Source organism: Heterodontus francisci, chromosome 17, assembly GCF_036365525.1.
Source record: "Heterodontus francisci isolate sHetFra1 chromosome 17, sHetFra1.hap1, whole genome shotgun sequence".
In the NCBI taxonomy this organism is placed as follows: Eukaryota; Metazoa; Chordata; class Chondrichthyes; order Heterodontiformes; family Heterodontidae; genus Heterodontus; species Heterodontus francisci.
The window spans coordinates 50576146-50592866 of NC_090387.1; the positions used below are offsets into that span (position 1 = coordinate 50576146).

The following is a 16721-nucleotide window of genomic DNA, read 5'->3' on the forward strand; positions in this document are numbered from 1 at the left end:
CCCTATGTTGTTGATGTGCCATAATAATGGTGCAGGTCTCCCAAGAAATTCTGGAGCAGTATTTTTATTGGAGTAGAATGGAACAGGGCCCTTCTCAATTTTTGAGAAAACATGAGTAGGATTAGGTAGAGGCCTCGGGGAAATGACTAAAGGCACTGTTGAAAGATAGATTTTGAAGGGGAACTTTAAAGGAGGGGATAGATATAGCAAGCACAAAGTTGTCAGGAGGGAATCCCCAGTCTGGAGTCAAAGTAGCTGAAGGTGTGCCATCAATGAAGGAGTAAAAGAAAGGAGGCAGTTTACCGTAGACCAGCATTGCAAAGTGGAGGATGTGGGCAAAGATGTAGATTTGCAGGAGATTGCAAAACCAGTGAAGGGCATGACCATGAATGAGTTTGAGGATAAGTATTTTGAAATTGATAGAGGGTGGGGAGCCAGTGGAGGTCAGTAATGGGAACACTAGGATTGGGGTATTAGGTGGTCAACTTTTTAAAAGTTGGGAGTGGTCCTAGAAGACAGAGGGAGTGGAGGCTGAGGCAGCAGCTAGCCACTATTTTTGAGACCTATTCAAGAGCTTCTCTCACCTGGTGTCTGATGTGTGAATGGTAGGGGCAAGGGAGGAAGTTTGTAGGATGCAGTTTATGATGGAGATGAAGAGTTTGGGTACTTTGAATGTTCTGCATTTAGTAGAAACCATGATACACACTTGATTTTGTCAGATTCAAGTGTAGTACAAGTTTGTGGCATATAAAAGGAAAACTTTTTTGGAAGAGCATTTCTCCGATGCTTTCTCACTGGCTATGAAATTACTGGAAAATAGCTCAGTTGGAAAAGCATTGGCAGCAGGAAGAGGGAGATAAGTGAAGAAATTTGTAACTGTATACAAAATTAACAGACTACTAAAAGAACTTTCATTTATATCTCCCCTTTTCACAAACTTGATGTTCAAAGCACTTCAGAGTCAATTAAGTACTTCTGAATTGTAGTCACTGTTGTAATGTAATATTGGCAAAATACACTTAATTGTATTGCATAGCATGAAGAATTATTTTCAAGGTGCAGTAAGCAATATCATTTATGTCTCAGGAATCACACTTGCTGTTTCTGCATTTTAGTGATGCAAGGTATTTTCTGCTCATGGGATAATGTTTTGTTGTCTTAACTACATATTGTTTTGTTCCAGCATGGTGCAGCAAGACTATTTCGTTCATCTATCAAAGGCTTCCAAGGACAACAGAACTCCAGCCATGTTGGAAGTGTATCAAGCAAACAGCATCCAGGCAACAAACCACATCAACAGCACTGTCCTAGCAAAAAGAGAAAGCATAAAGGAGACGCTGCCTCAGCAGACTTGTGTCGGTAGTCTGTTTTTGACTTGGTTAAAGAAAATTCCTGCAGTGATCCCAAAAGCTACAGAAGACTGGTAGCGCTAGATGGGATCTGCTCAGACTTTCCCAGGAGTATGGATTTTGATTTTTTTTCCAGATTGCCATAAAATGATCATGGGTTACAGTGGTTGTCACAAACATTGCTTCCCTTTTTAGATGGGCCATAAGCTGCAGTGGAGCAGACTTTGAAGATGGAATCGATGCACAAAAATGCCCCTCCCCAGGTTTAAGATGTAATGGAAGTTGATCAGAAAAGAGTGTTGGAGCATCTTATAATGATTGAAAAACAAAATTTCCATTGCTTCCTTTGCAAGGGAAATTTTAAATGTTACAACAAAATGTATACTTTGTGCACGATTTTAAAATTATTTTTGCATATACTGACATTTTATTGTGTATATACAGAAGATTGTATCAGTACAGTATTTGCATTGGTAACCTTAGTGTGTTTTCGGTTAACAGTTTTTACGTCATTGCAATTTACATTTAAGATTAAAATTTCCTGTATTACTTGTTAATTTAATGGATCCCAAGGATGTTATCAGACATTGCTTATATAATGGAAAGAAGGCGATATGGTAAACATAAGAGTGCTCTACTAATACTTATTCATGTAGCAACTTCCAGATTCAGTTATTGGTTTTTGAAATAGAAGATATTGCTCCAGCAGCCATTGAAATACACTAAGTTAAAGGCTTTAAGTAGCACATGGCATCTGGAAAAGTGAAACACAACATTTTAATACTGTTTAATTCTGTATGCAGCATGTAGATATTTGTACAACTGTTAAAGATGCTGTATGAACAGAATTGTTCCTATCAAATATTTTGAAGGAAGTTTTAATATTTCCTTGTCTCAGGTGTAATAGTAAATATTCATATTGTATTTTACCAAATGGAGTGATCAAAAAATTTCCTTCTAAAATACATCCTTCTAGATCTGGCGGCATAAATCTGTGTTTGTCCCGATTTCTGGCTTTTCTATGTTGTGATAGTACACATTTTAAGTTTGGTCTAAGAACAAGTGATATCACACTTAATTTCCATAGCCAGTAACCTCCCAGCATTCTACTCTAATAGATACTTCTTCTGTTCCTTGAACTTCTTTGCATGCATATCTGTTTGTTGAGCCCTTCAATTCTGGTATAATTCTGACTTGAATTCTTCTTATGTAAAATCATGACCAAATATCATTCAACAAACTAAGACCCAGTGAGAGCTATTTAGTGATATCTGCATTCACACATGTTGTAAACCGAAACATTACTAGAAAGGTTCATAGTACAATTTTCCTTTTAACTGTGGATAAATTTTCAGTGCTTTAAAATCAATACCAGAGACATGGGTGATGATGGGGACTGTACCTGGAAAAGGCATGGACTTAGTTACTAATGCTCTAGGAAAGAATGATGAAAAAAGCAAACTGAATAAAACCAATTGGAGTGGAGAGAAAAAATCAAATGTTCTCTTTTTTTTGTTTGGGTTATTTCTTTAAAAACTTAGCAATTGGTTTCCACAAGATGCAAAAAAATATATAGAAAATGGACAATTGACGGGTAAACCCACAGTGAAAACTATACTTGTACAGCAATCCATGTGTAGAATAAAAATCTACATATTCGTTACAGTAGGTATTGTTTGGAATGGAGGAAGGATTCTCCTGAGTTCTTTGCTAATTTCACCCCCCTCCCTCCCCAACCTTCCTGACATTTAGTTAACTGTAAGCCACAGAAGAGCAACTTTCCTTGTCACAATGCTTCAAAGCATTTGTCCAGCTCATCAATGTATTTTTTTTTTACAACAAACTTAACAATCAGTCTAATTCACCAGCAGGTGACTTTCTCAACCAACTTCATAATGGGTACATTACCAGCACCTAAATAGCCAAACTGGTGAGTTATTTCATTAAATGAATAGTGTGTCCCACTTAAGCTTTTGGCAAAATGTACAGCTGGAAGTGAAGGTACTGATAATACAACATTGATTCTTCTACATAAAGCTCCTCATTTATACTTTAAATAATATTGCTTCAGATTTCCTGTGAAGACATGAATTGATGCAGAACCTGTACTGTAAATATCCCCATATTAAATCATTACCAGTGATCAAAAAAAGTTTTAACTAAGACTGTACTAGTTGTAGGTATTGATCTTAAAGCTGTAACAAATATCTTTAGGTTTAAAATGCTAGGAACTTTTGGGTTAGTAAATATACATCAGTACAAGAAAACTACTATCCACTAACTTTTGGATTACAGTAAATCTTCTTAGTCATGCCAAGTTGATATTCCAAGTTAATCTTTTACTAATATTTACATTGAACAATGCATTTTTTAGACATTTACTACATGTAGTAAATTAATACGTTATATTGCTTCAATATATGCTGCTAATTCATTTTTAACCAAATCAGTACTGTATAACAAATGGAGTAACGAAGAAAGCTGTTTAGAAGTGGATGGAAGTTTTGATTCAGGTGCAGATAGTTATATAATTTTTGTCATAGGCAGTAGTATTTCACAATTTTCAGATAAAATTTGACTATATAATGCTTGACATTTAGGGTGTTCTGCAGCAGTTTGTACATTCACAGCTTGTAACCTGACTGATATAAAAGGGATCTTAAAATAGTTGTATACCAAACTATGGTGAAATGCCATAATAGATGGAGCAGTAGGTGAAAAATGAGATTGATTCCATTGGGAATCTGCCAGCATTTTAGAAGTTTTGCGAGTTACATTAAATGATCCTTTTTTGTTAAGTGATAAACGAACTTCTACTTCTGAGACAGCACAGCATCCTTGAAGCAATGTACACATACTTTTGAAAATGAAAAATCAAATGGAGGTTTATATGGTTTGCCTTACACTTTTTTATAGTCATTCATACAAAGTATAAAACTTGCAAAGATCAATGACTCTTAAGAACAGTTGACCTGTTCTCTCTGCTTGGCAATTTATGGTTTCTTATCTGTATCTTTTATTAGGTTGCTTGGCCACTTCAACTTGCAATATTTTACACTCTTTGTTTTACCAGGTTTGAGTCTCTGATATATTTTTTGTGATTATGGCAAAATGAACTCATGTGCTGTAACTTAGGTTGTATAACATTTTGTAATATGAACTGTACTGCCTCTGCAGAAAAAGAGGGAATACATAGAAAATCTGTCAGTGTCTAGAAAGAGAAAAGATGAGTTGATGGTTCTAATGTAAACTTATCAGACTGGAGTTCTAATTAAGGTTCGACACCAGAGCGTTGAACCTTTTTTTTTGTATAGATGTTGACCAATTAGCTATGTATTTCCAGAATTTGCAGGGGTTTTTTTATTTTTTGGAATTGCCTCTATAACTGCTAACTCTTTGCACATCACACATTTTTCTTGAAACAATTGCATTTTAAGTTTCTTTTCCTCTTCTGGTGACTCACTAACACTGTTCACCTGGGTTGACAGCAGTTTTTTTTTCCTCCCACTGATTTCTTTGTATGATTTCATTGCTCAACTCGTTCCACTTCCATATGTGCTTTTACTTCTGTCCAACTACCAGTTAAAACTGCTAACTTAGAATAATCAGACCTAGTATATTAAATATGCCCTGCCTCAGCTGTCGCACCTCAACTCCCAGTAACTTTTAAATTGCTGATCTAATTTTTGTTGTCCTTTCCATTGTTGCATTTTTAGGTTTTCATTGATGAATGTCTGTCCTAACCAGCATTGTTCTGATTTTTTTTGAATGATTTGCAGTCTCTTGTAATTGGTTCTCCCAGGAAATCTCCTGTTAACTCAGGAGTTTACATGTACTTGCTAATAAAATAAATTGTCTTCCCACGTCCATGACGTGCTGTCTTAAGTATTTTTTTAAAACTAACTGCATGTGGACTTTGTCAAGCTTTTCAAATACATGATTGACTCAATTCCAGACTCAATATCAGTGGAAGATAAGTAAATAATTGCATGAAAATGTTTTCAGTTTAAAACAGTGTTATACAGCTAGAAACCGATGCTGGCAACAACATTTCAATTATGAAATCAATAATGCTCATTTTTTTAATGTAACTTTACAAAGCTCATTGGCGGGTAGATGAATTGGAAAATTAACTCTTTCCTTGCATGCAGAGTTGTGACTGAGAGCATGTACTACTGAGAACCATAAATCCTTTGTTTATTGCTTGTACTGTCTGGTGCACAGTTCTAAATGAATATAATTTTGGCAACATTTTTTTCCAAAAAGGCTAATGTATCTAAATTCTTAATCTGCTCTGTCTGAATGAAAGACTAAACTTTAAAGGGTAAAAAAACTTTTATCTTATTTAATACTAATACTACTGCAAACTACATCTCCCTTTCTGGGATAAAAAGGTACATTGGCCATAAAGCTTCCTGATCTGTTCTGAAAACGCTGACAATTGATGTACTTTATAACTTTGCTGCTATAAAACCTAACATGATTGCTACAAACACTTAACAAGCTTTTTACACAAATGCATAAGTGTCATGTCTAAGAGTTCCTTTGGGGAGAAAGTAACAAATACTAACTTTGGAACATTTGGCTTTAGTATTTTCTGCTTACCAATTGATTTATCATCCATTTTAGAGTGCAGGAGGAGGTATTTGACCATCTAGTTGTTTTATCTTTAAATAATATATGAACGTATTGGAACAGCTGAGAAAGGAGCCCTGTGATCCAAACAGCAGAAAATATGATTATTGAGACTCGGGGCATCTTCACAAAAACTGGAAAAGTGCAGACAAGACATTGAACACATGGGTAACTGTTTGAATTATTAAGAATGGGACCAAAACTAAATCGTGTTCAGTAATTTATGATTCTTGAAGATATTATGGATAGATTGGTGCATAAAATAGGAGATATTTTGGAGGATTTACTGCATTTTCCCAGCTCTGAAGGGTTTTAGTCTCTTCTATTTATTGCTGGTACTATTTGCAGGATGGTGGTGAATTAAGTGTTGAGAGAATCAGTTAATCAGTAGGAATAGCAGAAAGATGCAAATGAACCAGGTACTAAGGGTGTACAGCGGGTGGGGAATCGTCCAGTTACATACTCGGAATTTTTAAATAATATTGCTGCAATTATGTGGACACTAGTATTAGCTACATAAGCAATGAATCAGGTTAGATGTAAGGAGGGACATGTATTTCCAGCAAGTCATCAATCTATAAAGCAAGTGCATTGAGTGTGGATTTACAGCAAACATTCAAAAAGGAGCTGGTTGAGTTCCTGAGTCAATAAGGTGGGTGGGATGAGTCTCCCAGTCACTGGTCCTCTGGAACTTGTTTCATCACCCTGAGGGGTCAGAGAGGAATTTTCCAGGATTATTTTGTAAATTGGCAATATTTTTCTTCACTTTTTTGCCTCTTTGCTTAGGTGGCTGTTTGGGAAATGGGCAGTGCAATGTGGTTGGGGATCATGGTGAGCATAAGGTTTGATGGAACAGCTTTTTTTTTAAATTAGCATGGTGGCTGATCTTTTTAAAATTCCAGTCCCCTCTGAGTTTTTCAAAGTCTCTGAATTGTTAGTATCAACAAGGATTTAAAATTCCTAAACACAAAAATTGAACAATTTTCTCTAATTGATAAACTGACAGCATTTTGAGTTTAGATAAAGGAATAGGCATCCTCATCCTTTTGATTAAGAGGAATCTCATCTTTGAAGAATCTTTCCTATTGAATGTTTTCAATGATGTTTTGACAAAATCCATTGCTGTTTTTTGGTGCACCTGAAGAATTTTATTATGTATATTATGCAGGAACTTTTCAACAATTTCAGTAATACCAAAGCTGCTTGTGGTACAGTTGCAATGCTCAAAAGTAATAATTCATTATAATTTCCCAATGTATTCGCTTTAATGGCAAAACTGCATCCACAAGCCACATTGCTCATGAAGCCTTCTCTGTCATATGCAGAGACTAATGTTACATTCTTTTGTGGATATCCTCTACATCAGTGTTGTCCAATTTTTTAGCCATTAACCACCGAGGAGAATCCAGATCTGCTATCTGCATTTTTTTATTGGTTAACAAAATGAGTAACAGCAGAGCATTTCTATACTCATTAGCACAGTTTAATGCGTGTGTATTATGGTAAAATGGTTACTGCTTATTGGTTATCTGCTAAATTGGTATGCGTGTGTAAAAATGCCTGACCAATGTCATGGAAACAGGAGCAACTTTATAAGAAGGGACTTGCCACTGTTGTCAGCTCAACCAATCAAATTAACTGCTCTATGCCAGCAGAAGGAAACAAACCCAACCAATAACAATACCAACAGGTCATGTCACAGCATAGGGCAAGCAGCAGCCAATTATGTTCTTCAAATTTTCCATCATCACCCCTTCAAAAAAAATCAAACCTTCATCCCTCTGTCCTCACAAACTACCACCCCATCTCCAACCTCCCTTTCCTGTCAAGTCCTTGAATGTGTTGTCACCTCCCAAATTCATGCCCCTCTTTCCTCGAACTCCATGTTTGAATCGTTCCCCTCACCCCTGCCACAGTGCTCTAACTTCTTATCAAAGTCACAAATGCCATCCCGTTGACAGAGGTATACTATCCCTATCCCTCTTCATTCTTGTTGACCTGTCTGCAGCTTTTGATGTGGGTGATCACACCATCTTCCTCTAATGTCTCTTCACTATTATCCAGCTGGTTGGGACTGCACTCCATTCTTACCTATCCAATCATAGCCCCAGAATCACCTGCAATGGGCTTCTTTTCCTGCACTGTTACCTCTAGTATCTCCCAAGGATCTATCCATGACCTCTTCCTATTTCTCATTACATGCTGCCCAATGTACCCTCTTTTTAAGTAGTGCATGGTTGATTTGTTTAAGTGCTTGGGCCCTTCAAATTTTTTGCATGGCTGCACATGCAGTAACTTAAAAGGGCTGTCTTGTGTGCGGCCTACATGGCAACTTTCAGTTTGCTGTGCAGCTTAGAGGGAACATTGGTACTGTCCCTCAGCGACATCATCTGAAAACACATTTCTGCGTGTGTGCTGATGATACTCAGCTCTACTTCACTATGACCTCTCCACTCTCTCTAAATGATCAAACTGCTTGTCTGACATTCAGTACTGGATAAGCAGAAATTTCCTCTAATTAAATATTGGGAAGACCAAAGCCTTTGTCCTCATGACAAACTCCATTCCCTTGCCACTGACTCCATCCCTCTCCCTGGCAACTGTCTGAGGCTGAACCAGATTTTTCACAACCTTGGTGTCATACCTGACCCTAAGGTGAGCTTCCAACCACATATCCATGCCATCACTAAATACATATTTTAACCTCCATAACATCAATTGACTCCATTACTGTTTCAGACATCTGCTGAAACCTTCATCCATGCCTTTGTTACCTCTAGACTTTATTATTTTAATGCACTTCTGGCTGGTCTCCCAAATTCTACCTTCTGTAAACTTGAGGTTATGCAAAACTCTGCTGCCCAAGTCCTAACTGTCACCAAATTCTGTTTACCCATCATCCCTGTGCTTGCTGAACTACACTGGCTCCTGCTTAAGTAATGCCAAGATTTTAAAATTCTCATCCTTGTTTTCCAATCCGTCCATGGCCTCATTAACTCCCATCTCAGTAACCTCGTTCAATCCCGCAACACTCAGATACCAATGCTCCTAATTCTGGCCTCTTGAGCATCCCCAATTTTAATTGCTCCACCATTGGTGACTATGCGTTCAAATGCTTCCACCCTAAATCATGGAATTCCCTCCCTAAACCTCTGCCCCTCTAACTCACCTTCCTTTGTTGACCCTCCTTAAAACCTGCCTCTTTGACCAACATTTGGTCATCTGCCCTAATAGCTTGTGTCGCTTGGTGCCATATTTTGTTTTATAATGCCTGTTCAGTGTCTTGGGACATTTTATTACCTTAAAGCCACTATATAAATGCAAGTTGTAGTTGTTGGATGAAGAGATGTGGGGCTGGCTTCTCATTGTGCGGGTCAGCATTGTCTACAATCGGTCTGAGGAAGTAAGTACTGTGGCAACTGCTGGATAAAAATTTAGAAATTGCACTAAACTAAGATGCAGTGTCTGATAAATTCATACTAGAATTCTAACCTTTGGTGAAAGACTGCAAAGTTTTTGCATTGAATGATGGTAGATGTTTTGAAGTAAATATACATAGGTGAAGTGCATTTACCTGTATTGTGTCTAAGGCATTTACTAAAACTAGTGCGTGTGGCAAAAACTGTGACAGCCATGCCTGTGATTTGTTGGCAAAGTCTATTGGACAATAGTTCTACATGGAGCTTGATAGAAGTCGCAGCTGTCAGAAGGGAGAGCCAATTATGACAATCTTGACATTCTCTGGCATATTCCATTCTATTTTTCCCTGCTTTGGAGCTTGGTTGTAGCTACTTCACAAAGGCTACAATGATCCTAAAATAGCCTGTATGGTTATTTTGAATTTCTTGCAAAAAATGTTATTGGGGTTTAAACCTTGTATGAAATCATTGCTTTTCCAGCCTAGGATAATGATTCCTAATATCTAGTCTGTTGGTTCCTGTTGCACCATTTGGATCTTTTTCAAAGAATTTCAAATGAACATCTGAAATGGTTATTTCCCTTTTGTGAACATTGTGTTTGCCAAAAGAAGCCCATCCTGGCCTCAGTCAGAGTACCATCACTTGAAATATTCCTCATTCCAAAAAGAGAGTTTCAATCTATTCTTGATCTCAGCAAATCACCCAAAAAGGGTATTTTTAGAATGATGACATGAAATAAAAACAGAAAATGCTGAAAATACTCAGCAGGTCAGGCAGCACCTTTTGGAGAGGGAAACTGTGTTAACATTTCAGGTTGATGACCTTTCACTAGAACAGGGAAAAGCTAGAAATGTAACCACCAACTCTTTTGTCATTTATTCTCTCCTGTCTTTCACTCTATCACAGACCTTCCCTTTTGCTTCTTTTTCCACCCTTCCCCTTTGACTTTCTTAAAACCTTACATTTCTAACTTTTCCCAGTTCTGATGAAAGATCATCAACCTGAAATGTCAACACTGTTTCTCTCTCCAAAGGTGCTGAGTATTTAGCATTTTCTGTTTTTATTTGTTTTCCAGCATCTGCAGTATTTTGCTCCTGTAAAAGAGGAGTTGATCTGTTCATGTGAACAGTTAATCACCATGAATAAAATGAAATATAGAAAGATAAATTGGACGATCATATAATTATTTCGTTTTAGTATAGGATGTGCTGATTATAGAATTAAGGCAAAATCCAGTACCAAATGCAAGGCTCACATCACCAAATGTGCTCAGTAAGTGCCTGGCTGTGACCCCAGTTCAATTAAAAGCAAAATACTGCAGATGTTGGAAGTCTGAAATAAAAACAAAGTGCTGGAAATACTCAGCAGGTCTGGCAGTAGCTGTGGAGAGAGAAGCAGAGTTGACATTTCAGGTCTTGGACCTTTCATCAGCACTGGCAAAAGTTGGAAATGTAATAGGTTTTAAGCAAGTGCAGTTGCGGGCGGGGGGGGGGGAGAGATTAACTGACAAGGAAGTCGTGGGGCCAAGGCAAAGGGAGTGCTAAAGGTGTGGTGAAAGATAAAGCATTAGTGCAAAGAGTGATAATGACAGAGTAATGAACAGCTCTGTCCAAAAGCACAAACATGAAAAACCAAGTTTGAGGCAGGCATATGGTTTAAAAAAAAAAAAAATACTGAAAAAGGGCCAGTCATGTTCTGAAATTATTGAACCCAATGTTCAGTCCAGAAGGCTGTAGCGTGCCTAATCGGAAAATGAGGTGCTGTTCCTCGAGCTTGCATTGATGTTCATTGGAACCCTGCAGTAGGTCAAGGACAGAAATGTGGGCATAAGAGCAGGGGATGTGTTGAAGTGGCGAGCAACCATAAGCTCAGGGTAATGCTTGCGCACTGAGTGGAGGTGTTCTGCAAAGCGGTTACCCAATCTGCGTTTGGTCTCCCCAATGTGGTGGCAACCACATTGTGAGCAGCGAATACAGTATACTAAATTTAACGAAGTACAAGTAAATCACTGTTTCAGCTGAAAGGAGTGTTTGGGGCCTTGGATAGTAAGGAGAGAGGAGGTAAAATGACAGGTATTATACCTCCTGCGATTGCACGGGAAGGTGTTGTGAGAAGGGGACGAGGTGTCGGGGGTAATGGAGGAGTCGACCAGGGTGTTGCGGAGGGAACGATCCCTTCTGAGTGTTGACGGGAGGGGAGGGGAAGATGCATTTGGTAGTGGCATCACGCTGGAGGTGGTGTAAATGGCAGAGGATGATCCTTTGGATGTGTAGACTGGTGAGGTGGAAAGTGAGGAGAAGGGGAACCCTGGGAGAGTGGAGAAGGGGTGAGGACAGAAGTACGGGAAACTGCTTGGACATGGTTGAGGGCCCTGTTAACCATAGTGGGAGTGGGGGGGAATCCTTGGTTGAGGAAATGGGAAGACATATCAGAGGCACTGTTGTGGAAGGTTGCATCATCAGAACAGATTCATCGGAGATGGAGAAACTGGGAGAATGGAGTGGAGTCCTTACAGGAAGCAGGGTGTGAGCAAGTGCAGTCGAGGTAGCTGTGGGAGTCGGTGGGCTTATAATGAATATTAATGGACAGTCTTTTGGCAAAGAAGGAGACAGAGAAGTCGAGGAAAGGCGTGTCGGAGATGGACCATGTAAAGGTGAGAGAAGGGTGGAAATTGGAAGCAAAGTTGAAGAGGTTTTCCAGTTCGGGGTGGGAGCTGGAAATGATACTGATACAGTCTGCCCTGCCCTGATGTACTCCACATCAACCACATTACCCTCACCAACCCTGTTACCTTATCAAAAAACTCAATCGAGTTATTTAAATGTGATTTGCCCTTAACAAATCTATGCTGGCTTTCCTTAATTAATCCACATTTGTCCAAGTGATTTTTTTCCCCCCAAATTATCATTTCTAAAGGTTTTCCACCACCGAAGTTAAACTGACTTGCCTGTAGTTGCTGGGTTTATCCTTACACCCTTTTACATACATACATACAAACTCGGAGTAGGCTATTCAGCCCCTCGGGCCTGCTCCACCATTCTATCAAACATAGCTGATCTGTTTTGTGGACTCAATCCCACTTTCCTGCCTACCCCCGACACCCTTTGACTCCCTTGTTTGTGTCTGTCTACCTCTGCTTTAAAAATATTCAATGACCCTGCCTCCAGCACTCTCCGCGGAAGAGAGTGCCACAGACTCACGGCCCTCTGAGAGAAAGTAATTCTAATCTCTGCTTAAATGGGAGACCCCTTAGTTTTAAACTGTGCCCCCTAGTTTTAGTCTCTCCCACAAGGAGAAACATCCTTTCTGCATCCACCCTGTCAAGTCCCCTCAAGATCTTATATGTTTCAATAAGATCACCTCTCATCCTTCTAAACTCCAATGAATACAGACCCAACCTTTCTTCATAAGATAACACTCTCGTCCCAGGAATCAGTCAAATGAACCTTCTCTGATCTGCTTCCAGTGCAATTATATCCTTTCTTAAGGGTGTAAGATTTGCAATTCTCCAGTCCTCTGACATTATCCCTGTATCTAAGGAGGATTGAAAGATTATGGTCAATACCTCTGCAATTTTTGCCCGCCCTTCCCTCGCATGCATCTGATCTTCGGGTGACCTCTTCCTGTACATCTCTTCCTTAAAGTTCTTGGGAGTAGCAACTGTGGAACTGGTTTTAAGAACAATATATGTAAGCTCTGAAACTTGTCAGGTTGGATTGCTTCAGGAATCTCCAGATATTTCTGTAGACTCTGATTTCTATGTCTTTTGCTTTTGTTGGACAGATTTTTGATCTACAAGGAAGTAAAGGGCTATAGGACAAGATTAACAATCGCTTGGACAAATGTGGATTAATTAAGGAAAGCCAGCATGAATTTCTTAAGGGCAAATCATGTTTAACTAACGCAGTTGAGTTTTTTGATGAGTTAATCTGGGTGTCCTAGTGCATGAATTGCATAAGGTTAGTATACAGGTACAGCAAGTAATTAGGAAAGCTAATAGAATGTTAGCATTTATTGCGAGGGGAATTGGATATAAAAGTAGGGAGGTTATGCTTCAGCTATACAGGGCATTGGTGAGACCACATCTGGAATACTATGTACAGTATTGGTCTCCTTATTTAAGGAAGGATGTAAATGCATTGAAAGCAGTTCAAAGAAGGTTTACTAGATAGATACCTGGAATGGGCGGGCTATCTTATGAGGAAAGATTGGACAGACTAGGCTTGTATCCGCTGGAATTTAAAAGAGTAAGAGGCAACTTGTTTGAAACATATAAGATCCTGAGGGCTCTTGACAGGGTGGATGTGGAAAGGATGTTTCCCCTTGTGGGAGAATCTAGAACCAGGGGTCACTGTTTAAAAGTAAGGGGGTCGCCCATTTAAGACAGAGATGAGAATTTTTTCTCTGAGGGTCGTGAGTCTTTGGAACTCTCTTCCTCAAAAAGCGGTGGAAGCAGAGTCTGAATATGTTTAAGGCAGAGGTGGATAGATTCTTGATAAGCAAGGGAGTGAAAGGTTATTGGGGATAGGTGGTAATGTGGAGAAATCAGTTCAGCCATGAACTTATTGAATGGTGGAGCAGGCTCGAGGGGCCGAGTGGCCTACTCCTGCTCCTAATTCATACGTTCGTAACAGAGAGGGTGGGTGAGGGTAATGCGGTTGAGGTGGTGTACATGGATTTCCAAGAGGCATTTGATATAGTGCCACATAACAGATTTGTCAATAAAGTAAAAGCCCATGGAATAAAAACGCCAGTGGATAGTAAAGGGTTATGGGGGCAGGGAGGAAAGTGGAGTTAAGGCCACAATCAGACCTGCCATGATCTTATTGAATGGGGGTGGAACAGGCTCGAGGTGCCAAAGGCCTACTCCTGCTTCTATTTCTCATGTATTTCACGCTAACAGAAGCTTCTAAAGAAAATTGTTCACAACCATCTATCTGGTCTACAGGATGGCTTCTCATGATAGCAGAACTCTGGTCTGATAGTTATTTAAAGATGTGCAATGGTCACGCGAATTGTTTCCAGCACAATTTTAAACCAATTTTGCAACCTATTAGGCTATTAAACCAATTAGCTATATTATTTTTAATTCAGGTTCATTGAAAATTTCTCAACCCCGGTAAAAGTTTTAACAAAATGTAAGAAACAGCAGAATCCGACGTTTATGCGACATTGATATTTTAGGTTTCTAATCCAAGGTGATTGAGAATATCTGTGACAGCTCAGAGCTTCAGAACAAATGGTTGGATGTGTGAAGATAAACATGTGTAAAATGCTTTTCTGACTTAATTCTCAGATCTTTAGATGGTTTATACGAATTGCCCATAAGGTTTTTCTTGTCAAATCGAAATTTCATCAAATTTGGAAACATGATTGTCATCGGAATGATCAGTTTTAACTATCACTAATACGATTCAATTCTACATTTCCCCCTTCATATGGCATGCCATTAGAAAGATCAATTTCTTTCATTGACAGCGGGATAAGGAATATGTACAAGTAAACAAAATGCAAGGACGTGACTTGTATCTCCAGGAGGTTAAAGACTTAGCAGTCGGGTGCGTCTGACTTCTGGGGAAAATCATATTGTTTTAATGGATGGTAAATGCAATTTGAAGAATATCTAATTATTTCGTAGCCACACACCTGTTAGCATTCCTTGAACACAAATTCATTTCGTGTTCTCAGGATATTTGTTAGACCAATAGCCCAAATGTTTGATGTGAAATGGCCGAGTTGGTCCCCTTTCTCGAAAACAAGTTACATTCCTCCCAACTTTATTCGACCCTAAAAGTACATTTTTTTCCTTTGCCCGTCCAATAGGCACAGTGAAATTTGAAAGAGTTCCGAACCGAATCACTGTTGGAAACAGTGCAAGACGTTCACCCATTAGATTTGATAGGGTCCATTACCCCATTCAACACCTTCCTAAATCACCACAAATGTTTGAAAACTCACCAATCCTTTTTTTTTTAAATTGGTGGATCTCTGACCTCTGGGTCCTTGTTTAGCTAATTCGGTATATTTTTGAACAATTCGAGCTTAGTGTGCACGAAGCAGTCCCCTTGTTTACAATGATTGATTATTCCAGATAATCCATTATAACAATGAAGGTCACTCTGTGACCTGGTCCTATCAACACCTTCAGTTTTGTTATCTTTTGCCCCATCCCCGCTTTACTTGCTTAAAACCTATTACATTTCTAATATTTGCCAGTTCTGATGAAGGGTCACTGACCTGAAACGTTAACTCTGCTTCTCTCTCCACAGATGCTGCCGGACCTGCTGAGTATTTCCAGCATTTCTTGTTTTTATTTCAGATTTCCAGCATCTGCAGTATTTTGCTTTTATTATAACAATCAGAGTGATGGCTTGCACCAACTTGCTGATTGTTTTGAGGCCCCCTACCTTATTCTAGCTGCAATTATCTCTACTTCTGTTGAGCTTTCATGACAGATGGGCAGTTCACATTAAGTGCCGCAATGTTAGGCAGTTTCCTGATAGCCAATTTGTGCGAAGCAGGTTGAAGCTTTCACCTTTATATAGATTGACATTGAACCAACTTGGTCAACAAATACTGATCTGTACACAATGCATTGGATTACATTTGATCTCTTTATTGTGTATTTGGATTTCCAAAAGGCATTCCATAAGGTGCCACATAAAAGGTTACCGCACAAGATAAGAGCTTATGCTGTTGGCAGGAATATATTAGCATGGATAGAGGATTGGCTAACAGAAAACAGTTAGGATAAATGGGTCATTTTCAGGTTGGCAAACTTAAGTAGTGTGGTGCCACAGGGATCGGTGCTGGGGCCTCAACTATTTACAATCTATAATTAATGAATTGGATGAAGGGACTGAGTGTATTGTAGCCAAAATTGCTGATAATACAAAGATAGGTGGGAAAGCAAGCTGTGCAAGTTGTGAGGAGGACACAAATAGTCTGCAAAGGGATATAGATAGGTTACGTGAGTGGGTAAAAATTTGGCAATGGAGTATAATGTGGGAAAATGTGAGGTTGTCCACTTTGGTGGGAAGAATAGAAAAGCAGAATATTATTTAAATAGCGAGAGATTGCAGAATGCTGTGATACAGAAGGATCTGGGTACATGGATCACAAACAATTAACTTGCAGGTAAGGTAACTGGGAAAGCAAATGGAATGTTGCAAGTGGAATGAAGTATAAAAGTAGGGAAGTCTTGCTACAACAGTACAGGCGTTGGTGAGAACAGACTGTGTACTGTTTTGATGATCTTATTTAAACAGGGATATACTTGCATTGGAGGCAATTCAGAGAAGGTTCACTAGATTGATGC

The 16721-nt window shown here is 38.9% G+C and overlaps 1 protein-coding gene across 2 annotated transcripts in view; it reads left to right on the forward strand.

Annotated features, from left to right (window-relative positions):
- The window catches only part of tent4b (terminal nucleotidyltransferase 4B), a 108604-nt gene extending 103388 nt beyond the window's left edge, over positions 1-5216 (forward strand). For both annotated transcript variants that reach the window (XM_068049417.1, XM_068049416.1), the window contains one exon: positions 1184-5216. In XM_068049417.1, the coding sequence (XP_067905518.1) occupies positions 1184-1363 (180 nt within the window). In that variant the 3' untranslated portion in view covers positions 1364-5216. The remainder of the gene's footprint in view (positions 1-1183) is intronic.
- Positions 5217-16721: the final 11505 nt, after the last annotated feature.